Source organism: Tasmannia lanceolata, unplaced genomic scaffold, assembly GCF_043159265.1.
Source record: "Tasmannia lanceolata isolate RefF3 unplaced genomic scaffold, GAP_Taslan_0.1 ptg000002l, whole genome shotgun sequence".
Lineage (NCBI taxonomy): Eukaryota > Viridiplantae > Streptophyta > Magnoliopsida > Canellales > Winteraceae > Tasmannia > Tasmannia lanceolata.
The window spans coordinates 27431914-27457481 of record NW_027518679.1 but is presented as its reverse complement, the minus strand read 5'-3'; the positions used below and the strand labels follow the sequence as shown (position 1 = coordinate 27457481).

Here is a 25568-nt window from a genome sequence, read left to right as displayed (position 1 = left end):
TAGATATGTTGTTTTTCTTTTGGTATGTGACGTCAAGGTATAACATAGAATATGACCTCAGATAGGATAGAATGGAAGAAATTGAGGGCTAGGAATATAACAGACAACATGACCTTGGATAGGAAAGAATGGAAGAAATTGATCCATGCAGACAAACCTAACTACTGTCAGGATTAGACTTAGTCAACTTGAGCCAGATGGATCCTTTCACCTTCTTCTTGAAAATTTTCTACTGGATTCATTAGCTAACCCGAACTAGTATGCGACCTCAAGGTTGAGGAACAAAGCCTTAACCATTGAGCTACACGCCCAACCTTGAAGTGGATATGTTGACCCCGAGGAGCAAAAGGGGGCGAATATGTCACTTCCTTTAACAACATGCACCAAGCGCAAGTTAGCTTTTTCCCCTCATTAAATCATCAACAAAAACCGTTGTAGAGCGTCAAAATCAGAAAAAAGAGAACGAGTAGTTTATCTGCCTCACTTCGATATCTCCACCCCTCTGACGGACAAATCAAAGCCTCCGAAAACAAACACCTAAAAACACATACATTTCTTCAAATCTCCCCCTTCATTCCCCCTCTCACCATTTCTCCTTCTCTCTCTCTCTCAAAATGCAGGCCTCTATTTCTCTCTCCCTCTCTTCTCCCTCCTCATTTTCAATCTCGAGATCTAATCGTGCTCTCGAATTGTCCTCTTTTAATCTATCTAAGCCTTCAGATCTTCAATTTTGTGGACTCCGAAGAGAGATTTTCGGATTCTCCGCCTCAAATCGTTCGGATTCGAATCGAATCGTGATTCCGAGAAGAAGTTTCTCTAAGAAGTTATCAGCTTCATTATCAGAGAATGGAGGCGCTGCGAAGGGATTTGATTATGATCTGGTGATAATCGGTGCTGGTGTTGGTGGTCATGGAGCCGCGATTCATGCGGTTGAGAAGGTATAAAAAATTTGCAGCATTTCGAACATTTTAGCTCGATTTTTTGTTGTTTTTGAAGTTTAGTTGAGTTTATGCGTTGTTTCGATTCAGAATTTAAGCTTGTTAGTGTGAATATTTCAGTTTACTGAAATTTTAGTAGAATTCAGATTCAATAGCTCGACTTTTTGTTATTTTTGAATTTCAGTTGAGTTGGAATTGGCTTTGAGATTACGGTCTGTGTTGATTTGATTCGGAATTTAAGCTTTTTAGGTTTTATCTTTCGGTTTACTGAAACTTTAGCTGAATTTAAGCGATGTTGTCACTAGAAAAAGGTAGTTTTTTATTTTTGTAGTTTTATGATGAACAAGCTCCATGCTGTCGAGAAGGTATGAAACTTGCGTTGGCTGGAACCGAATAATTCAAACTTTTTAGCTTGGATTTTCGTTGTTTTTGAATTTCAGTTAAGAGTTGGAATTGAATTTGAAATTATGGTAGGGTTGATTTGATTCGGAATTTAAGTTTGTTAGGTTTTATCTTTCGGTTTACTGAAACTTTAGTTGAAATGAAGTGATGTTGTGACTAGAAAAAGGTAGTCTGAAAAATCGGAGTGTTTAACTGTCTGTTTGTTTTTGAGTGGAAATAAAGGCGTCTGAGAAGGTATGAAATATGTGTTGGCTTGAACTGAAGAATTTGGAATTCTGAGCTCGACTTTTCGTTGCTTTTGAATTTCAGTTGAGTTGGATTTGAATTTGAAATTCTGGTCTGTGTTGATTCAATTCGGAATGTAAGCTTGTTAGATTTTATCTTTCGGTTTACTGAAACTTTAGTTGAATTGTAGTCATGTTGTCACTAGAAAAGGTAGTTTTTTCTTTTTTTAGCTTTTTGACGAGCTGAAAGTTGGAGTAATTTGGTCTGCGTTTGATTTGATTCTGAATTCAAGTTTGTTAGCTTTAATCTTTCAGTTTACTGAAATCTTATTTGAATTGAAGTGATGTTGGCACTAGAAAAGGCAGTATTTTCTTTTTGTAGTTTTACAATTACGATGATCTGAAAATCAGAGTCTTTAACTGTCTGTTTGCGTGTAAATTTATGTGGAGTTGAAACTTCAATATGTTTAAATATATTTTTTTGATGCAAAGCTGATTAAAATTCAATTGATGGCCTTAGCACAAAAACTGTGTTGAATAAGAATTTTTTTTGCTATTGTTGCTAGTTGCTACCAATGTTATTCGAATGATCTCATTTTCTAGAGGTGGAAGATGTAATAATTGATTCATATGAAGCGTGTATCCATGCTAAAGGAAGTAGTATCCAATCTTCCCATCTACTTCATATCTCCTTTTAAAATTCCTAAGACGGTAGTGAACCATATTGTGAAGCTCCAAAGGAATATTGTATGGGAAGTCAACAAGGAGAGGACAAGAATGAAGCATTTGCTCCGTAGAGAGAAAGTGTGTTGCATGAAGGAAAGAGGTGGTGTTGGGTTGGGAACCTTGTAACTTGAAATTAGGCTATTCTAGGAATGTTTATGACATTTTGATGAAGAAATACAAGCCCTATGCTGAAAATTATAATGGGTAAGTATAGAGAAGGGTAAGGTGAGTGGAAAGTGAGGAAAAGGCTCGGGAGTTTGGAGGTCTATTAGTGATCTTAGAAAGTCCTTTAATATGAGGATTAGGTATAGGGTGGGGAAGGAAAATGTAATTAGGTTTTGGTAAGACCTGTGGATTGGTAAGGGTCCTTTGTACCAAACTTATCCAAGCCTTTATAGGCTAGTGAGAGACTGATGGGCCGTTGTCTTCTTGTTATGAGAGGGTGGGAGGGAGGGTAGTTTGGGCGTGGGCTTTTTACCGCAATCTCAAGGATGAGGACTATGATTGCTTACTTACCCTCCTCTCTTTGTTGGAAAGCTATTTGATTTCTTATGTCAAAGAAGATAAAAGGGTTTGGTTTCCTGACCCCTGTGGGTGCTTGTCCACCAATTGATGTTAGGGTCCTTATCGAAGGAGGAATCTCCTAAAGTACCATGGTTTGGCGTATGGAAAGCACCAGTCCCTTCACACAGAACAGTGCTTCTCCTGGAATGTTTTCCTCAAGAAGATCAATATGGTTGACTGTTTGCGCTAGAGGGGTTTACTCTTTGAAAATTGTTGGTATCATGTGCAAGAATGAGGGGAAATCGATCGATCACGTTTTACCTCATTGCTCCTTTACTAACATAATCTGGAATCGGGTTCTAAGATGGTTTGGATTGTATAGGTCATTTCGAAATCTATTTGTGGCTTATACGTTGGATGGAGGTCCTCTCACATTAGATCTTTGGGCCGCAACTTGTGGAAGATGTCTTTTTTTTTTTTGCTACAATATGGTGCATTTGGAAGGAAAGGAACATGTGAACATTCGATGATATTGAGTGCTCATCAAATCAAGTCCTTTGGATGGTCAAAGGGGGCATTATCAAATGGATTCAGTCGAGAAAGGAGTCAGTGGCTTTCTTTGTCAAGATTTTATTGGAAAATGACCTAAAATTCTTCTTAGCTATAGTCCAAAGAAGAAAGTTGCTGCTGTTTGGAGGCATTTTTCTCCTGGAAGAATCAAATTGGGCTTTGAAAGAACCTCTCATGGCAATCCAGGACCAGATGGAATAGGGGGATTATTTATAGACGGTGAGGGTGATCTTTGGTTTCTCTCTGGTCCTATAGGTAGGGCTGATTCAAACAAAGGAGAGATCAGAGGCCTTCTCATGCAAATTTTAATTTTTAAGTGCAAGTTTGATGGGGAGCTGATCATGGAAGGTGACTTGTCCAACATAATTTCACAGGCCATTGGAAAAGGTACCGGATCTTGGAGGTTTGCTCGATTCATTGACGAAGTGGTGGAGAGATGTAGAGATATTTCATTTGTTTTTGCTAGTATAATGAGAAGTGGTAACGAATTAGACAATGGGTTGGCTAAGTTGGGAGTGCCGAGAGAAGCAGTTGTAGAGGGGCAATCTTTACCCCCGCTGTAATTCTTCTCCTTTTAACTTATGTTTTCATTATTTTTTCAAAAAATAAATAAATTGCAATTTGTCGCCTTGTAGGGGTTCATTTATGTCTGATGAGCTCTAATTTTTTCAACACTAAATAGATCTATATGTTATCATTAAAAAAATAGATCTATTTGTTCAACATGTTTTAACATTATTATGCATGAGAGAGAGAGAGAGAGAGAGAGAGAGAGAGAGAGAGAGAGAGAGAGAGAGAGAGAGAGAGAGAGAGAGAGAGAGAGAGAGAGAGAGAGAGAGAGAGTGCATACATGTTATTTGTTACTTCTAATTTCATAAAAAAGGAACATTCTGTGTTGGTTAAGATCTCTGAAATCATTAATTTTATGTTAAGATTAGTATCCAATGTGTGAGAGCAAAATGCACCTTTTTTTTCTGAGGAAAAAAAAAAACAGTGCCACAAATCCACTAATTAAACTTATCATTGTGCTAGTTCTAGGATACATGTATTTGCTTAGACACATGTCACACAAACTGGGCTTTGATCTTTGTATGGTGCTAGGAGTGCATTGTGGAAAACTCCCTATCGTGCCGTCCAAGAGGGTTCCAAAGGCTGCTGTCCAGTCATGCAGCTGCATTGTTGGTAGCACGAGAGGCCGTGCATGGCGTGTTTTCAGTTGCAAGTTGCTGCTGTGAGGTGCATTGCTTGCAATCCTACTAGGCAGCCATAGGTTGCCGGCAACATAAGGGCACGAGCACCATGCTGCCGATGTAAGCAGACAGGATTGTATAGCATTGATCTGTTGCATCAATATGCTACTGCTTTGGGGGTCTGATCAACCTATATAGCAACGGAAGGGTTGCCACGATGGATAGTTCCTCCCCATGATGTAACCTAATGATTTTGAGGGGCTGCTGTTGTGCCTGGACACAAATCCCTTAGGGCTGTGGTTGGCCCCCATGCCTTAGCTGCTCTTCGATGCTGCAGGATGCAACCAAGGGCCAAGTGCCCCTTCAGCCATGGAGGTGCAAGTGCACAACGAGTGGTTGGAAAGCTTTGTTTTGGAAGGGAAGTGGCCCATGTGAATGGGAATCCTAGGGCTAGGGTTGGTTTGACCCTCTAGACCTATCCTTTAGGGGGTCCACATGGGACATGGTCCACTCCATGAAACCCTAAGGCTAGGCTGGCTGGCAATCTTGAACATTGTGTACACAATAAATAAGGTAACATTATTTGGTGTTTTCTCTTGAAAGTGGTTCTTCACCATTAAATCCGATCCATATCTCCTTCCTTGGGTAGCTTTAACTCAAAAAGAATAGGGACATGTTGAGACTTGAGGGGCTCTACAAACTAAGTAAAAGGAGAAGATTCCCCTTGTTTATTAGAAATAGAGATTATTAATGGAGAAGGAACTATGATGCGATGTCTTTGCTTTGACAAGTGCACTACACCTCAACTAGTTATTATATTGGGCTTTTACATAAGCTCTGAAAAATGTGAAGCTCCTGCAACCTGCCAAAGTAGGACCCTCCATGCACTTACACCCCACAACATGCACATTTAGGATTGGGTTGCGAACATCCTACATTCCTACGTGCCAATTATGTGATAATATGCTAGGTTTTCTTCCATTGACTTGGATCCCATAAAGTATATTTACTAAGCAAAAAAGTTTAGTATACTTTATGTTGTTATTCCCTATGGCAAAAAACTTTAGTATACTTTATTGGCCCTCTTAACTTTTGAAAAAACTTTGTAAAATGAAATTGCTGTAGTTGATTTGAGTATTTTTGTGTTGTTTGTATATGTGTGGAATTATAGACTTTTGGAAAAACCTTGTAATAAAAAATGAAAATGCTGAAGTTGACTTGAGTATTTTTGGGCTGTTTGTATATATGTGGAATTATCATAGTACCTTGACATCTTAAAATTTATTATTAATTAAAATTATTATTTTTCATTTCAACCTTAAATCAACATTGTTTGTTGTTTCATATCTAAGTTCTCCATATTAAAGTCACGTTATAGCTTGATTTATGAAATATAATGAAATATAAGAATCAAAATTCATACTTAGCTAATGTGATTATTTATGCCACTTATGAATAATTGCTTACATATTCTTTGGAAACTTTGAATTTGTAAAATAGCAAGTGAATGGCTATACAGAAAGTCACTTTTACGATCAATGGTAAAAGGCAATTTTAGGGTCCTACAGAGGAGCATAGGGGGCATTTATGTGAAATGAAGACATTTGATCTTGTAGAACATCATGAGGTAACTCACATGGCCTTGGTCCCATCAGAACAGACATCTCATGCATAAGATAAAGGACTACAAAAATCAATAATTTGGATTTTCCCTAAACAAAGCTTGATGGATCAAAGGCCTAGGATCATCTGATAAAGGTGAACTCAACAGCATTTGGCCAGACTTTGGTTGCCGTTCAAATCAACGAATTGATCACATAAATGAGCCTAAAGTGGGACCAATTAGTGTCTTCTATGGAGCAGAAGAGTGACTTTCCTTTTAGCATCTTCCAAATAAAAAAATATTGCAACATTTTTTTAATGGTATCTTCCTTTGCTTAATATTTTGAGTTGTGTTATTTCTTTCTACTATGTGTTTAGGCTCTGTTTTTTTGGACTTCATTGTTTTCTTAATTGTTTCTTTGGCCCTCTAGCAAATTGTCCATTGAATTTTTCCTGGGTGCGATGTTGGTAGGGAGTTTTTATTGCCTATCTTTCTGGGAATTGAAATGTGTAAGACTAAAGATTGACAAACATGCTGGTCACAGGGTCTGAAAACTGCCATCATTGAGGGGGATGTGGTTGGAGGAACATGTGTAAACAGGGGTTGTGTTCCATCTAAAGCTCTTCTTGCTGTCAGTGGTCGGATGCGAGAGCTTCAAAACGAACATCACTTGAAGGCTTTGGGTTTACAGGTAATCGAGTACTTATGGCCTCTTTAATCGTCATGCGCCTGGAAGCTCCAGCTACAGAAGATAAGCATAAAACTATGATAAAGAAACTATTTCTTTGCCATTAAAAAAAAGAAACTATTTCTTTGCCATTAAAAAAAAAGAAACTATTTCTTTGAAAAATCTCTTTCTTTTGTATACATCGTCATCATACCTGGTTGTAAGAAACATTGAGATATCTTTTATATGAGTAATGATAGAATGAAGGGCGCCCTTGCAAAAACCCGCTTCAAGGGCAACCCTATTGGTTGATTTCAGAAAAGTGCATTTATGATGGCGCCGAAAAAAGTGGATGACGCAGAGAAAAGTGGAAATGGCTTTGACTTTGCTGAAATCAACCAATAAGGGCGCCCTTCATTATATCATTCCTTCTTTTGTATTGATAAAATATGGCTTATGCAAAGGAACTTTAACTTTTCTCCTTCCACATCACACTTTCTATGTCTCCCCACTCACATGGTCCTTAATATCGTCAAGCTGTAATTATCTTTGTTGATCTGCGTGCTAAATTAGCCACTGCCTGTGTAGTCTAGAACTTCTTGTCAATCATACTTTATCAAATAAATATGTTATGATCATTTCTGGATTTATAAAATGTACTTGCATTATGGACGACATAATGGCTAATGCATGCTAAATAATAATCACGATTTGATCCTGTATCTTCCAAAGTTCTTTTTTACTGCTGTTCTACTTGATATATCCAACAAACCATGTCAGTTTATTTCTTGTCCTATGCCTCGCAAGTTTGATGTTATTGGTTGAAAGAACTCTAGCCCAGATTGTTGGGAATTCTTGTAGTTAACACAGTTTCATTTTTAATCATACTTGCAGTCTACCAACTCAATTTGTTAGGCCCTCCTTGCTCTTTCAGTCAAAATGACAGTTGTTTAGGCCCTCTTGCCTTTCATTTATCACATCCTTTTTCATTTGTGTATTGATTCTTACGAATGGTTAGAGTTTTATTGCCCCACATTATTATTTAACAAGCATCGTGTTGCTCTGGTATCTTATGCTTTGAACGATAGGTTGCGGCGGCTGGGTATGAAAGACAAGCTGTTGCTGATCATGCAAATAATTTGGCTTCAAAAATCCGTGGTAATCTAACCAATTCAATGAAAGCGATGGGTGTAGATATTTTGACAGGCGTTGGCACAATTTTGGTAAGTCATACAAACTGCTATCTGAATCCTGTGCACTGGATTTGTATAATTCCATTCATCCTTCTTAGTCAAACACAGAAACATATTTATGGTATTTGATCTGTTACTGGTCCGAGGGTGCAACCACGTTTAACCTATTTCCATAGAATTGTACTTGTAGTTTTATAGTATTTTCCGGTAGAAATTATTTCCACGATTGGAAATAATTTTGATTCGAAATTGTTTTTTAATTCATAAGTATAAAGAAAAAAAATCGGAAATGGGTCCTTTGTTTTTGCTTTTTTTGCAAACCAGTATGGTGCTGCCTAAGAATCCTTGGTATTGGTCCTTGATAATTTCAACAAGGGAATTGCGTTTAAGGTGGGAAAGGGGGAGGATATTTGGTTTGGTGAGATTACATTGTGCCATGCTTGTCCGAGCTTTTTAGGTTGGTTGTCCATAAACTAAGTGCATTATGTAGTAGGATAGCATAATGAGGGAAACGGTTGTGTGGGATTTGGCCTTTATGAGGGATTTGAAGGAAGTTGTGGAAGAGTCTGTTTATCACCCTGTATGCAGTTGTGTGGGTTATGGAATGACAAGAATGGGAGTATCATTGATGAGGAGATTTCCTCTTGGAGTCTTGCTTGTGACATTAAATTTCTATCGTCTGATAGGTGATTGGGAGGAGTTTTGGAGCTTGTTGGTGGGAGAGATTTGCCATCATTGGAAAGATATGGTTGGAGTGAAACGAGCAATTATAAACTGCTGATCAGATGAGCACCCATCGCCCCTACGAAAGAAACTAATTACCTAAGCTAAACTTTGATGGTAGCTTGGAAGGCATTTCGACGCATGATGGCATTGATGGGGCTATATAAATGTGTGGTGAGGTTGTAAAAGCACTCTTTGATCTAATTGGCATTAAGGATTCTAACGAGGCAGAAGTACATGCTCTACTTATCGGATTTTGAATTTTCAAAGTTGACCTCTCAGATTTCCCTTTGGTCAAAGGAGACTAATCTAGCTTTGCTTTCTTAGCGTCAATGGTGAAGCTAGATCCTTGTAGATTGGAGGATCCTCGTTAGTAATGACTTAATAGAAGATTTAGCTCCCATCTTTTAAACTTACTCCTAGCCTAACAAGATGGCGGATTAGGGAAGGAGTTGAGAAAGAATCATTATGATCACCTACTCGTTGCCTCTTTAATTTTGTAATTTCTTCTTGTTTTTGTTGTGTGGGATGATTCAGTGTTATTTGCATTTGTACTTCTTCCACTTTAATATTCTTCTTCATCTTTCAAAAAACATCATCCTTTTTGTCATAGGCTTGAAACGCATATGCCTTTCTTTGGAGCATGTGCCTTAAATGAAAGGCGTACACCTTTCAAGCCATTTTAGGCATTTTCCCCGAACACTTGCTCCTTTATGGCATAATGCCATTTTCTTCACGCTTTGAGGCATTTTTTTAATGCCTCACCTAGAGGCGTACACCTCTGGCGCCTTTATATCTAAGAAAATTGCAAATGGTATAAAAAATCTGTGTTTTTTGTATTGCTGAAGTATCAAATTACACTTTTCGTCTGAGATTGTCAATTGAATTCAATGCTTAAATTGGATGTTCACATATTTTGATGCTTCAATTTCAGGGTCCACAAAAGGTGAAATATGGAAAAGTTGGCTTCTCTGATACAGTAATAACTGCAAAAAACATCATCATTGCTACGGGTTCAATTCCCTTTGTTCCTAATGGCATTGAAGTTGATGGTAAGTGCTGATTCCTTGCATCAAAACCATCTAGATCCGAATTTTTATTATGTTGAATATCATTATAAAAAAGCAGAACCCATTGGAGATGACATATCATTAATAGATTTTGTTTGCATGGTATTCATCTTTGAGAATTTACGAAGTTCCCCTTTCAGCCATCAAATACGACTGATAATTGTCTTCACCTTGATGCTGCTGCTGCATGTGAATCTTTGAGGATTTAACAGTTCTCACCAAAGTTGTTGATGAACAACTCATGTTCTTTTCTACCATAAGCTGTTTACACATTCTATTTATGTACTAAATGAACTTAAAATTGGTCATTTTATCATTGATTTGCTCTTTCTAATAATTAGCTGGTGTACTATTCATTGTTGATTCCTTTTTCACCGCTACTCCTTTTCTTCTTCCAGTCATTAGTACAAAGATTAGTTACTATTGTTACATTTTACGTAAACTTATGGCCTTAATCGGAATTCCTTTTGGTAGTTTTTTTAATGATAAAATTTTATTAAAGCAAGGGCAATGCCCATTCCTTCTGGTGGTTTTTGCCGTGGGAATTATGAACCTTTCCTGCTTGATCCCATAGTTTGCAGCATATCAGACTATCATGCTGTTTCAAGCACTATATTCTGTTATGAGTGGCGAGTATTCACAGTGGTTTTGCAATATTTTAAGTTTCAGCAGGAGATAACAACTGTTGGTGGGCATAAAATTTGTGTAGCTAAATTTTCTAAGTCTCATGGTCTTCGTTAGTTATTATACCTCACTTTTTTTTCCTGACAACTTGCTTTGATGCACCTAATTCTTAGGCATGGCTGAGAAACTAGGAAAGTACTTTCCTCCGTTGCTGTATAATTAAGATTGACTTGATTTTTTTTTATTTAGCTTAATTTTTATTTTGTATTGATGCCGACGTGGCACTGATGACTTTTGGTTCTTACATGCAGGGAAAACCGTAATTACTAGTGATCATGCACTCAAGCTGGAGTTTGTTCCAGAATGGATAGCTATTATAGGAAGCGGTTATATTGGCCTTGAATTCAGCGATGTGTACACGGCGCTTGGAAGTGAGGTGCTTACTCTCTCGTTTATCATCTTTGGTGCCTTCTATGTTAATAACTGCCTAGTCTTTGTATCTAAGTTCGGTATGGTAATAATTAGGATCAACCTTCTTGTTTCATTACCTTGTTCTAAGAGTGTTAGTTCTGGAACCATATACCAGTAATAATTAGGATCCAACTTCTTGTTTCATGGTACATCTATCTTTTGTTTGATACATGTACATAAAATCAAGTGCCTCGTTTTGATTTTGGCTTAGTGGTTTGTAAATTATTGTTAAAATTGGTTCACCCTGCACTTCTGATTGGTGCTTTTGTAGTTTTGTTTCCTGCTGTACAACAAGATATACATGTGCACACACACCAGGAAGTTGGTGCTTGTTTCAAGTCTTAACGATGTGCTTCTACTTTGCTATTATTGCAGTAATGAAGTTAAACAACATCAATTCAAAAAAAGAAGTTAAACAACATCCATTCAATCATTTGCAATATTTTTTAAAACTCTCTGAAATCAAGAATATGTTAGACATCAGAAACGGTCGTCATATATTTTGGGATAGAATATTTAGAAATACAGTTGCACCTAAGTTGAAGTCAGCGAAGATGATCCATTGCCTGGCAATACAATGGACTACTGCAAGGGAAGAGTTTTAGGTACCCAGGTAAAAAGGCTTGAATTGAAATTGGAAGGAAATGACTGAAGGTGTTCAAAAATAGGAAGAATAGAGCCAATATGGATACCCGTTTGACACTCTCATGCTCAACCTGGTTGGCTATCCGAGGCCAGCTCATAGGAAACTATAGAGGCGGAATTCAGCTAGCACTTTGAGGACTCTGGGATCAAAGAATAAAATGAACTGGGGATTGTCTTCTTTTAGAAGGCTTATGGGTGTGCTAAACATTATCTGCAAAGCTAATGAAGAGTGTTCTGAAGACTGAAGACTACTTAGATTGGAGTTGTTTATCAGGCAATCATTAACCCTCTTGTAATTATTTTCTTTTTGTTTTATACATTTTGGCATTTATGGAAACAGAAAAATGATAAACTGTAAAAACACTAGTTAACTTCCACTAACAATCAGGGTAAAATATTGAGACTGTAACAAACATTATCAATGGTAATTTCACTGAAAGCTGTTTCATTAATCAAATTCCTTCACAGGAAGGATTATTTTTGCCCCTATGAATTAACTGTGTAGCAAAGCTTGTTGCCCCTTAACTCATTCTTGAATCTTTTTAAGAAAAAACAGATATAGAAGTTCTCAATTTCTGATTATATGACTTCTAGACATGTATGATCACTTCTTTTCCTCTCCTTTTTTTTTTGTTTTTGTTATCTTATATTGGTTTGTTTGTTTGCATCAAGTTTTCTTCGACTATAATTCAACTTACATTGCATCTAGTGTTTCTCTTTTTTTCACTGGAGTTTAGAATCTTTTTTCTTCAATTCTACAATCTTTTTCGTTGCGAGGCAAGATCTTTTTCATCTCCATTTTTCCTTTTTGGGCGAATGAGCAAGTTTTTAGGAACTGGATCACACCTATTTTTGAATTACTTGTGAGAGATGATAGGACGAACCACCCTATTTAAACTTGTTGCTACAAGATTCGGGTATTTTCACATGTTCTACAATTGCCAAATTGACCGCTCCAATATGTCTTGTTTTTCCACCAAAAGGTCCAAAATAACAAAGTCCCCTACGTTTTCTTAAAATTTCACTATCATTGTATATGGATCATTCCTTAACTTAAAATAAAAAACCTACGAATTATTTATGCAAAAAATGACATACCACATTTCATTAATTATCACATGGTACGTGTTATTAATCATGACATATCACTTGTTATAAGTCACGAGGAGCAATGTTCCATTTTAACAGATAGCAGTAGTTAGTTCCCATCAAAATCATTTGCTTAAATCCTTATTGAGTTTGTTGATAGTTAGGTGACACATGTTAAAGCTCTCATTGTAGGAATGGAGGTTGAATATAGTTTACACACATATCTAATAGCCCATTAAAAATTGGTGGTAGTTATTCTCTTCAAAAAACATTCCATATTGCTTGTCAACGTTGATAGTGGTCAGGAAATATATATTTAAAATCCCATTAGAAGTTAATGATGGTTAAACACATACCCAAAAGCTAATTAAAAGTCCAGCGTTCTCAATGGAAAGACATGCACACACCCACTCTCTCTTTGACATGACAAATGTCTCATAATTATCCATTGAAATAGCGATTCGAAAAAAAAATTATCCGTTGGAATAAAGATTTTCCGGCATCTTGTGAGATTTTTTTTTGAAGTTTTCCATGTGATTGGTTGTAATTCCTTTAGAAATATTTTCCTTCACATTTTTATCTCTCTCTCTTTATCTCTATAATAGCATATCTATATGTATTTCTAGAACATTGTTTGATTGCCCAAATCCTCTATGTATAGAATTGAACATTCAATAGAGGAACCAAACCTTGGTGAATTCCCCTTACCAATCATCGTTAAATTCTCCTTGATGGAATACATTCTCGATAGGTCTAGCACTTGCGTTATTTAAGCGATATGTTTTCTTTATATACCAATTAGTGGGGCCAAGAATGTGTTTGATACGATACTTAGAGGGCGAGCCTTGGCACAACGGTAAGGTTGCTCCATTGTGACCTGGTGGTCACGGGTTCTAGTCATAGAAACAGCCTCTCTGCAAAGCAGGGGTAAGGCTGCGTACATCTAGCCTCCCCAGACCCCGCAATGGCGGGAGCCTCGTGCACTGGGCTGCCAACTAGGTGTTCGATGTTGTTAAACCATCATGATTTTTGTTTTCTTATGTGATGTTTTTAAGTGTGTATTTGTGCTTATTCTAGCTTCAGAGTCGCACCAATTATCGGGGTATTAAGCTAATGAGTCACACCATGAAGCTTTGGGAGAGGGTAATTGAGCATAAACTAAGAAAAGAGACTAAGGTGTCAGAAAATCAGTTTGACTTCATGCCCGGACGATCGACTATTGAAGCTATCTTCTTGATTAGGCGGTTAATGGAGAGATTTAGAGAAAATAAAAGGGACCTTCATATGGTTTTCATTGATTTGGAGAAAGCGTATGATAGGGTTCCTAGGAGTGTTATGTGGTGGGTCCTTGAAAGGAAAAAGTGCCTAATAAATATGTTGATATGATTAAGGATACGTACGATGGAGCAGTAATTAGTGTCAGAACTACGGATGGCACATCTAGTGAGTTTCCAATGACAATAGGACTGCACCAAGGATCATCTCTTGGCACTTATCTTTTTACGCTAGTTATGGATGAACTTACAGAGGATATCCAGGATGAGGTACCGTGGTGTATGTTATTTGCAGATGACATAGTATTAATTGACGAAACCAAAGCAGGAGTTAATGCTAAGTTGGAGTTATGGAGAACTACTTTGGAATCCAATGGTTTTAGACTGAGCAGGACTAAGACAGAGCATATGGAGTGCAACTTTAGTAATGTAAGGAGGCGGGGCGATGATGTAGTAAATATGACTGGACATGAGGTACCTAAGAGGGATATCTTTCGCTATCTTGGTTCAATCCTACATAAGAAGGAGAGATTGAAGAGGATGTTATCCATAGAATAAGAGCAGGTTGGTTGAAGTGGAAGCATGCTTTATGAGTTATGCGCGACTGTAAAATACCTACCAAGTTGAAGGGAAAGTTTTATAAAACAGCTGTGAGGCCAGCCGTGCTGTACGGCTCAGAATGTTGGGCCACTAAGAAGCAGCATGTACATAAGATGAGTGTAGCGGAGATGCGAATGCTTAGATGGATGTGCGGTTACACAAGGTTAGGTAGAATTAAAAATGAAGACATCCGTAAAAAGGTGAGGGTGGCACCAATTGAGGAGAAGATGAGACAACACCACTTCAGATGGTTTGGGCATATCCAACGTAGGCCTTTGGATGCTCCAGCGGGAAGAAGTGACTCGTGCCAAGTTGATGGAGTAAATAGAGGTAGGGGTAGACCGAAAACAACTTGGGTAGAAACAGTGAGGAAAGACTTGATGGCTAGGAATATAATAGAGAACATGACCTTGGATAGGAGAGAATGAAAGAAAATGATCCATGTGTACGAACCCAACTAGTGTCAGGATTAGACTTAGTCAATTTGAGCCGGGTAGATTCTTTCACCTTCTTCATGAAAATTTTCTAAAGGATTCATTAGCTGACCCCAACTAGTTTGGGACAAAGGCTTAGTTGAGTTGAGTTGTATTTGTGCTTATTCTAGCAGTTTTTGAACTTTTGTCTTAAATGTCAATCATTTGCATATATTTCCTTACATTTCCATGATTTTATGGGATTTCCACAGAAATTTCCATAAAAAACTGACATATTTCCATTTCTGCTACGACAGAAACGCATACCGAAACAGAAACCAAAACATGAAATCTTGATTCTGTCCCTACGACTTATCTGCACTCTGATACAATGCATACGATTTATATACACTATAAAACAGTATATGCACACTCTGTACAAGCTGTTTTCCATAATGTCATTGAGAACCTGACATTATATGTTGGAAGCATATCTTCGGTAGCTGAATTTGGGCTATCAATTCTTGTATCTGCCTCTTTTTTTAGATATTTTTTCTCTAAAATATTAGAAAAGAAAAGGATTGCTATCTTTTGTGCAGATGCCTGTCTCCAATTTAGTCTTTTAGGATGTTGTCTTGATAAAAAGTTGTTTCTGTATCTGTAGCCATCACGATTCTATAGTACTCCTGTTTATCTTGAAACATGGCTCTATTTTGGAGTCTGATTTATTTTTAGTCACCAAAATCATGTTCTCTTTAATGCTTTGTCTCTACTAATGCTTTGAAACAAATGGTTTTATTTTGGTATCTGATCTATACTTAGTTTCTTCTCATAACAGAGAACATGACCTTGAATAGGATAGAATGGAAGAAAATGATCCACGTAGAAGAACCCAACTAGAGCCAGGATTAGAGCCGGGAAGATTCCTTTCACTTCATGAAATTTTTCTAAAGGATTCATTTAGCCGACCCCAACTAGTTTGGGACAAAGGCTTTGTTGAGTTGAGTCGAATTGAGTTCTTCTCATACTATTTCTCCACTAAAGTATATCATATAAGTTGCCAAGGGATATAAGATGCTTCCCTCACATTGCAGTATCCATATTCAAGATTGTATTTACGTAATGAATATGCCTACTTCCCATACAAATGCATTACTTTTTCTCACCCAGTGTCAACTAATCTAATTGTGAATTTATTACAGGTTACTTTCGTTGAAGCTCTAGATCAACTTATGCCTGGATTTGATCCTGAGATAGGGAAGTTGGCCCAGAGAGTTCTCATAAATCCAAGGAAAATCGATTACCACATTGGCGTCTTTGCAAAAAAGGTATTTTGTGGTCCCAACTACTTCACATATTTTGTGCTAGGGAGTGAGATAAGCGATCCAATACCACTAATTGTTTTGTGTAATTTTTCATAGATCACTCCAGCAAAAGATGGGAAACCTGTCACTATTGAGCTTATTGATGCAAAGACAAAGGAACCCAAAGATACTTTGGAGGTAACTTTTCAAGTTTCTGACAAATGCAGAGTGGTATTTAAAATGTAGTTGCAAACTATTTACTGAGGCAAACATACTTGGTGGTTGGTCTTGCACATCGCCAGTGTTATAGAGAGCATAAGATGGTATAAAAGCTGCTTGGGAGGCAGGCCAATCAATGAAGTGTTATGACATTACATGAACTTTAGATATTACCAATAGTAGAGAAAAGGTGAACATAAATTTAGATAAAGATGATAAAAAAATCCACCAAAACTGCTTATTTTTCATCTTAGATTTTCTTTTTACTGTGCTCCTTCGTGTATGGAGGTATGTAATCAGGAAACCTCATTTTCAAATACCCTCATATTAGAAAATGATATAATGATCATGACAAAGTGTTAATTACATTTTCTTTGTTTTATGTTGTTCTTTTTGTTCTATTTATTTTTAATACGCCTCTGTTTTTTTATTTAATAGCAATAGTACGATATTAGTGTTATAATCTGAATTTATGGGATCCTGACATGTTTGGTTCCCAACTTGGTATGCAACACCTTGTGTCGTGTCTAAAACTGGCTTTACTATGGCAAGAATTGTTGGCATAAATCTCTACCATCCTTCACTTTTTTCCCCTGTCGGTGAAATTAGCAATCATTCTTCTTTATTTTATGCATGAAAAATGTGTGAGTGGCCAACTTACTCATTTGTATGGTGACAACTATTGGTGGTGCAGTGATTAAATGTTGGGTTTGAGTTAATGTGGAGACCTGTTCCTAGAAAGCTATACAATAATATTCTCGGATGCTTAAAACAGATAACATGCAATTCTGAGAGGTCTTAGAAGACAAAGATCTTACTATAACTGGTTTTTTAAGTAGGAGCCTTTGACTTATTCTTTAGACTCCCCATAAGGGAGTATTTTTGTTTAAGGTATGTTGTGTTTGGTGGAGTGCACACTAAGACAAGTTTTTCTGTGTGCATGCGTTTTGTGGGATTGCTAGACCCAAAAAGTGAAAATATGGATTTACAAAGAGTGTTTTTGGTGCGGGTTTTTTAAACTTTTTTTTTTTTGGTGTGTGTGTGTGTGTGTTGGGGGGGGGGGGGGGGGGGGGGGGGGGGGCGCATGCACCTCACCTCCCAAGGTCCTTTTGTTTAATGTTTGAAACAAAAGAAACTGTAACCAAACAGGCAATTTCTCAAGCCTGGTTCATGAGAGCCTCTTGAATGCTCCTATTACTGAAACAGAATTTAAAATTATTATTATTATTATTATTTAGAATGATAGAATTTGAAATTATTATCAGCCTTTCTTATCGGCATAATGTTCCTTCTACAAGATTATAGTCATTTCTCTCGTCTTTTAAAATCAGAAGCAGCAGTTGATCATGCCGAAGCATACAGACCCAATTTGCATATGTTATTTCTGCAGGTAGATGCAGCGCTTATTGCAACTGGAAGGGCCCCATTCACAAAAGGTCTTGGATTGGAGAATGTAAGTAAAAAATTTCATATTTAAGGTACTAGAGCAAACCCATTTGCACTGTACACCACCATTCAGTTTAAGATATTGGTTTGAATGCAGATTAATGTAGTGACGCAACGTGGATTTGTTCCTGTTGACAAGTACATGCAAGTAATTGACACGGATGGCAACTTGGTTTGTTCTGAAAACCCTCAATGAATTCAAAATTTTCTATCTATTCTGCCAACTGTTATGGTTGTGAAGCTTTCTTTGAAAATTTAATTCTTTGGGCCCACCACATTTCAGAGTATTTTAAATCTTGGTTGTGAGGCAATAATTATCTATGTAACTATGAAATCATGTTTATGTTTGTATTAATGTTGTTAGGTCCCTCATTTATATTGCATTGGCGACGCTAATGGGAAAATGATGCTTGCTCATGCTGCAAGTGCACAAGGGATCTCTGGTAAACCACCTGTTCTGTCGATCATTTAAGACGTATTTTATTCAGTTATATATATATATATATATCCACACATTTGATACCTTCCATTTCTTATGCACAGTCGTTGAGAAAGTTTGTGGGAAGGATAAAGTGCTCAATCATTTGAGCATTCCAGCAGCCTGCTTCACCCACCCTGAAATTAGTATGGTTGGCCTTACAGAGGTGAGTTTCAGACCTACTAAGTATCATTATTGCTACATTATTGTCAAAATATCTCTGTTTATCTTCATCCTATCATGTTACAACAAATTGATATTTAGATATCACGGATGCCTTCGTGCGAACGAACTCTTAGATGTGCATTTGTTGGTAATGACTTCACCCAAACTGCCGTTCTCTTGAGTGAGTACATTTATTGCCAATGATGATCCAAACACAATGGGCAAGCATCAATTGCTTGACTCTGGAAGTTATTTTGATCGTAGAATTTGAACTCTGTTTTTTATCCTTGATTACTCCTGCGCAAATGCCACCAACATTTCTTATCATGAATTGAATCATCTTGCCCACATTAGTTTCGAGATTATCTTAATCTATCAGCTCACTACTATTCTTATGGGATATTGATATTTATCCCCCTATTATTTTCTCATCTAGGTATCCAATTAACGGTTCTTACTTTCATATCTCCATCCACCTCTTGTGATCAATATGGTGCCTAATTCCTATCCAGTATTTGAGTCATTGGGACCAATAATTTAGATTGTTTAGGATAACAGTCAGCCAAGAGCTACTTATAACAGAAAATCATATTGCTAATGAATGTTTCCATGAATGACTACTCATTAAATAAAATAACTTGGTGAAATTGCATTTTAAGTTGAATTCAATGTGGGTTGTTGTCTGCAGAAATCTGCAGCATTATAACTGAACATTTTGAAATCTGGATGGCATTATACAAATGCCTTGTCTAGTTGAAGTGTTTGTTGAAGCTGGACTTAAAACCACTACCTATTCGGCTATTCCTATCTGAGTGTATATTCATGACTTATTTTATCTAATAAAATCCCAATAAGTATACTGGCCGGGCCGGCTTCCCTAAAAAAGCTGATGTCTAAAGATCTTTCATACCATTCCAGACCCTGGGATTCAAACCTATTAGTTGGCTTTTTATTTGCTAAATGATTACTCAACGAGTTAGCGAATATGGGAAGTGTTAAAGTATAAAAGATAAGTAACGCCTTTCTCCAACAGCTTAAGCTTTTGGAGAAGTTGGTAAGTTAACATGGTATCAGAGCCAAAGGTCTCAAGTTCAAACCTCCCGGATAGCAAAAATCCACATGCGATGGTCGGCCCAAAGTGGGACCACATGTGCCACGTGTTTGCCAAGTGGGCCACACGTGCGGGGGAGTGTTAAAGTATAAAAGATAAATAACGCCTTTCTCCAACAGCTTAAGCTTTTGGAGAAATTGGTAAGTTAACAGGAAGCTAGAATAGCTCTAACATTGCATAAGTTATCATGAAAATGTCAAACAAATTCATCACCATCTCGGAGGTATTTTGTGAATATGGGAAGCCAAAACAGCTTTAACATTTGAGAAGCTATCATAAAAATGTCAAACAAATCGGCTAATTTCTAGAAAGTACACTCATTTTTTAGCTATTTGATGACCTTACCTGAATCCCTCAGTCATGTGGGTCTTCACTCCATGATAATATTGTCTTGATAATTAGGTTTAAGAATAACAATTGGATAATTGTACCTTTTCTTTTCAATAAGGTCACTTGGTGTGGTATAATTCTGCCAAAGATATAATTTATTTATATAATTAATGTACTGAAATTAAGTTCTTCTTAGAGATTTCACCATCTGTTCATCTAGTCTCTACTAAGTACTTGATTTCTTTGCAATATTTTTGCAGCCACAAGCACGTGAGAAAGCTCAAAAAGAGGGATTTGAAGTGAGTGTAGCCAAGACAAGTTTTAAGGCTAACACAAAGGCCCTAGCAGAAAATGAGGGGGAGGGGTTGGCTAAGGTGATGTATATTTACCCTTTTAAGCTGCACTTACATGGACATGAGCAATAAGATTTATATACTGATGGTTGATTTCTTCCTGGTCTATTGGAGAACACATACATTAACTGTCACATAAATGGTATTTGAAAGATAATCTTTGCATTTTTTTTTTTTTTTGAAATGGCCTAATCTTCATATTGAATAAGTATCATTTACTCTTCCGATTATTATCTTGTAAGAACACTGACTGCGATATATATATGTGAAAACATTGTGTTGTGAAAGATGTAATGTGTAGATCTTACTCTTCGTTGTGGTTTTATTTCATTATCTCTTTATCCTTTGTCTGATTTTCATCGTATGTTTATGTTTTATTTTTTATTTCTCGTAAGAAGAAAAAACTTTGGACTTGTATGCTATCTATATAGGAGGTTGATTGTGAATTCATGAAAGGACCTTTAACTAATGGACACTGACCTTAGTTGATCCCCCAAATTTATCAGCCTCTGGTTTTTAGTTAAATATTTGTAGCTATCTATGATTTTGTTTTGCACATTCTATGATTATTTTCATATCGCTCTACCTTATTCCTTTTATTTGCTTTCTTCTCCTTGGCTTGATGGACTCTTCCGGTTCATCTTTTCTATTCAGTAATCTGGAGATTGTTGGAGATAATATACTCCTTGCTTTGATGCTAGGTACTCACTGTGTCATTGTCATGCAGTTAATATACAGACCAGACACAGGCGAGATTCTTGGAGTTCATATTTTGGGGCTGCATGCTGCAGATCTCATCCACGAAGCTTCGAACGCAATAGCATTAGGGACAAGTATTCAGGTAATTCTTATGATGGCTTTATGATATTATGTCCTGGGCTACAATATTTCATCAACATGAGTTGACACTTCATTATGTGATGCTTCAGTTTGAACCGTTGCTATGTGATCCTTCACTTTGTACCCTAACTTTGTGTATAAAAAACCTAGATAGATTAAAATATCGGAAGTTAAAGAAATATTAAGAAGACTAATTCGGTTGCGTCCATAATTACTCTGCCTTGGGCTTGAGGCTTAAGACAATAGAGTCCAAGGATGGAGATTGTGCATGAAAATTTTTATGTAGTTGCTGAGAAATGTAGTCACTAATTTAACTCGTCAGGGAGTATCCGAGTTGGGTCCCAATTTCGCAGGATCTTGGGATCACTAGGCTACAGCAAATGATTCTCAGAATCAAGTTTAAGGAGTATGTTGGAGGCTGCTGTGGATATAATTTTTAGGACCAGTCATCCTTAATTTTCCAGAAAGTACGAAACTGCCTCCATGGGAGCACGGTGGTGGCTGATGTGGATAGAATTTTTAGGACCAGTCATCCCAAATTTTCCAGAAAGATACGAACTTCATTAGGATTTGTTCTTCTCAGGGGCCAAATTTCCATCCCATGGGTTAAATACCTGCTATAGTCTGGAGCCTAACATGTTTTGGTTTTGACCAATAAATTCAGAAAGTGATTCTAAGTGGATTTAATGTTGTGTGAGGGAATATGATATGGACAAAGAGACAGCGGATCTGTTTTAGAGGCAGCTATTTGCAAAGAGAGTGTCGTTAGAAACTGAGAATCAAGTCATAGTAAAGAGTGCTCTTAGTCTGGGAAAAGCCATCCTACCATTCAAAAAAGAAGAAGCCATCCTATCTCAGCCTGCTTTTCTTTTCACAGGCAAGGATGAACGTTGAACCCCTGATTTCAATCCTACACATTTGAGGGCATCACCACCAGGAATTCATGTCCACCATATCTATATCTATCCTAATAAACTCTGACCGATGATTTCTTTCTACAATCAATTCAGTCTTTTTTTTTCTAAAAAATGTCTGAAATTGTTTCTTATTCTTCCAAGTTACAAATGTTTCTCTTATTGTAATGCGATGAAAAACATCCTCTTCTTTGGAATTTGTTGATTTATTCTTCTCGTTTTTCTTAATTCAATCTTTTAACATAATTTCTGCAGGACATAAAATTTGCTGTTCACGCCCATCCAACCTTGTCTGAAGTGCTTGATGAACTCTTTAAATCTGCCAAGGTATGATTCTGATTCTCTTTGTTAACATCTTTAGACTTGGATTGACTTGACTGACTAAAATTTGAGGGCTTTTTTTGCCATCTTTTTGGCCTGAAATTTGAGGGCTTGTGTTTTGTAATATGAAAAAATGTGATTACACTTGAAACTCAAACGCAACGAACCAAGCACATGTTCATACAGAAATTCAATTTATTTACTTTGAAGCGAAGCTAAATATCTATAACAAGATCAGTCATGAATCATGATATACAGAGAAAAAAACACCTCACAACGAGAAGTTTTATGTAGCATCCTTACCTGTTTCTCTTTTGGTTTTCTCATCTACATTATCACTGTGATATTGGGAAAGAAATAATGTTAGGCCATGTTTGGCAACCTTGATTTTTTTTCCATAGAATTTTAGATTACCAAGTGGTGAAAGAGCGGCAGGGAGAGTGGCAGAGGGAGATTCTCCCATACTCTTGCCCCTCTCCCCCACTACCAAGGTTTTAAATTTCGGTTTCGGTTGGCATGAAAACGGAAACATTTTGGTTTTGGTGGAAATTTCAGTGGAAATCTTGTAAAATCACAGAAACTTTATATACAAATGATGAAATTTTAAGACGAAAATTTAGAAAATGCTAAGAACAAACACATACTTAGAAACCATCACATAAGCAAGAAAGCCATCCATAATGGCTTAATCACATCAAACACCTAGTGGCATGCGTTGTCGCACATGCCTGGAAGATTGGAATGGTAAAAGTTGATAAAGAAGTTCAATGTAATGGAATATAAGAAAGTACAATGACCGGTCTCCTCTTTAACATCCCATGCATAAGATACAGTTATTTTGTTGTCCAGTTCAATGATGTTGCCTACCCAATATCATTCTCTCCATTAATGAAATGAAATGCAAATCATAACATCTTTCCATTTTTTTTGTTGTTCCAACCATTTCGGTTGAATTTCGAAAATTTCGGGGAAATAATGGCATGGAAGGATTTCATGTTGATTTTGATTCGATGGGGATGGAATGCCCACAATTTGAAAGTATTTTCCACGATTAAATTTTCATGGCTGCCAAACATGGCCTTCAAGTATAATTGTTACCAGTCATAATGTTATTAAGCTAGAACATAGCTTTTCTGAGCAAACACAACTTTACCCGTTTTCATTCATTAACCTGATGCTCTCTTTCTTTAAAAATTTTTGGCAGGTTACTGCTAATGTTTCTCATTCAGCCCCAGAACCAGTTCCAGCCTAGGCTTCTTTACAATCCATATAAGTTTATGAAGAGTCTTCTTGAGTAGTTTGGGGTGTGAAGAAGCTGATGTATTCCTGAGAGAGAACTGATAGGCGTAAAAGCTGCTCTTACCACTCTTGGGAAGAATCAGGTTCCAATTTTTTCCCATCTCTTATGTCTTACTTTTTTATGTGTTCCGTTACTCTAGAGTTCATTTTCCTCTGGCAGTTTTGTAGTCTAGACTTGAATTTAAAAATAATTATTGATTTCAGTAATCAAGTTGGCCTTGCATTTGCCCTTCTTTTTTGTTTTTATCATTCTTAAAAGGATAATATATGGTCGGATTAAGTTGGAAATTTATTTTAAGTTGAGCATGTTCATGTATGGTGTGGACTCGTTGCCACATGTATGGTGGTGATTGGTTCATGAATATTGTTGGAATCACAGGTCTCGCATATGGCCCTTGATCCGACCTTTATTGAACAATTCTAGACCTTTGATCAAGCTTGATGGACAAGAATGTCATAAAGATATCTCAAGCCCTGTTTGTTTTGAATTTTGAGAACCGATTGTGAGTCCCAAACTGATTATTTAACTCAAGTTTATGTTCAATTCTGGGTCCAATAATCAATTTCGTACTCGCAACATCAAAACGAGATCGTCTTTCCACTTGATCTCAATCAGAATTCAATGGAACTCGCCATTTGATTCTTCCTGGTAAAACAAATATACAGATTGTCATCTCACGGCTGATTTATGGAATTGAGAACTGATCCAATATGAAAAAAAGGACATCAGAGTGAACAGAAAGGTTGCCTATTTTTCATGTGATTGACCACCTGCATCAAAGGTGTTGTGCGAATGCCTGTGGGAGTCCTCTATGATTGGAGTCCTCTATGATTCCTTTTTGTTTGGTAAGAATTCAGGTCTGTTTGGTTGCGTGGCATAGACTCAGAGTATGGGAATAAGTAGCAGCAAGGAGGAGACAAACATTGGATTTGCCTGGAACTTAACTCGGAGAATAGTGGCAAGTACTGTTTAGTTGTCAACCTCGTAGAGAGAGAGAGAGAGAGAGAGAGAGAGAGAGAGAGAGAGAGCATCATTCCCAATAAATCTAGGCAAAATTTCACCTGTTTTGTGGAATTTCGCAGTGGAATTTTGCTTGGATATCATAAGGAGATAAAGGGTGATACATCATCAGATGCAATTATTAGCACAGAGACATCCGTGGGAGTATCCTGGGATGTCAATGCTATATTGGCAACCAAATAAGGGGTTTTATTGATGTGGCACCTCAATGCCAAGCAAAACCCCTTAGCCATCCCAGCTTTTGAGCAACCAAACACACCATATAAGCAACCATTAAAAACTATTCCATGGATTATTGGCGGGACTAATTGTGCGAGAGTGATGGAGAGTGGGAGGGAGAAACTTGTATTATGGGGAAGGGAGAAAGCTTTAACAAATCCCTAAATTTGTGAATAAAAATTACCTACTTAAAGGGAAACGATAATGTCACCCCGTTTCTTTACATGGGACTGCCCTGTTGAATCCTTCCCATGTGAAGTACATCAGCCCCTCTCATAGATATGCTGGAGCTGGCTGTTCCAAGTAAAAAAGGGGCAGATATATCACTTCCCAATTGATTTTTTGTTTTCCTTATGCTATGCTTCATGCTTGGTTGCTTATTTTTGAGAAAAATATAGGGGAATGATCTTCTCCTAATTTGCCGAAGGTTGTTTGGTTGTCATTTTAGCAATTTTGGGGACTTTGACTACCGGGGTTGTCGGGAGCCGGTCGGGTGACGTGGCCCCCTCTATATCTTCTTTCCAAATTTTACCAAAACGAAGAAATTTCAGAAGAAAATCTCGGGGAGATAGAGTTGAGAAGATATCTGGGAGATTTGGGATAAATCTTCAAGCAACCAAAC

General features: G+C 37.2%; 1 protein-coding gene across 1 annotated transcript; it reads left to right on the top strand.

Moving 5' to 3' along the window:
• The first annotated feature begins 448 nt into the window (after window positions 1–448).
• On the top strand, window positions 449–23944 carry LOC143851050 (dihydrolipoyl dehydrogenase 1, chloroplastic-like). Its single transcript, XM_077360403.1, has 15 exons — window positions 449–938; window positions 6702–6848; window positions 7913–8047; window positions 9675–9792; window positions 10746–10870; window positions 16129–16254; window positions 16348–16428; window positions 17840–17902; window positions 17993–18067; window positions 18260–18338; window positions 18439–18539; window positions 20240–20353; window positions 21060–21173; window positions 22342–22413; window positions 23612–23944. Exons 1-15 carry the CDS (start codon window positions 615–617, stop codon window positions 23657–23659), a joined length of 1722 nt encoding a protein of 573 aa, XP_077216518.1. The 5' UTR covers window positions 449–614; the 3' UTR covers window positions 23660–23944.
• Window positions 23945–25568: the final 1624 nt, after the last annotated feature.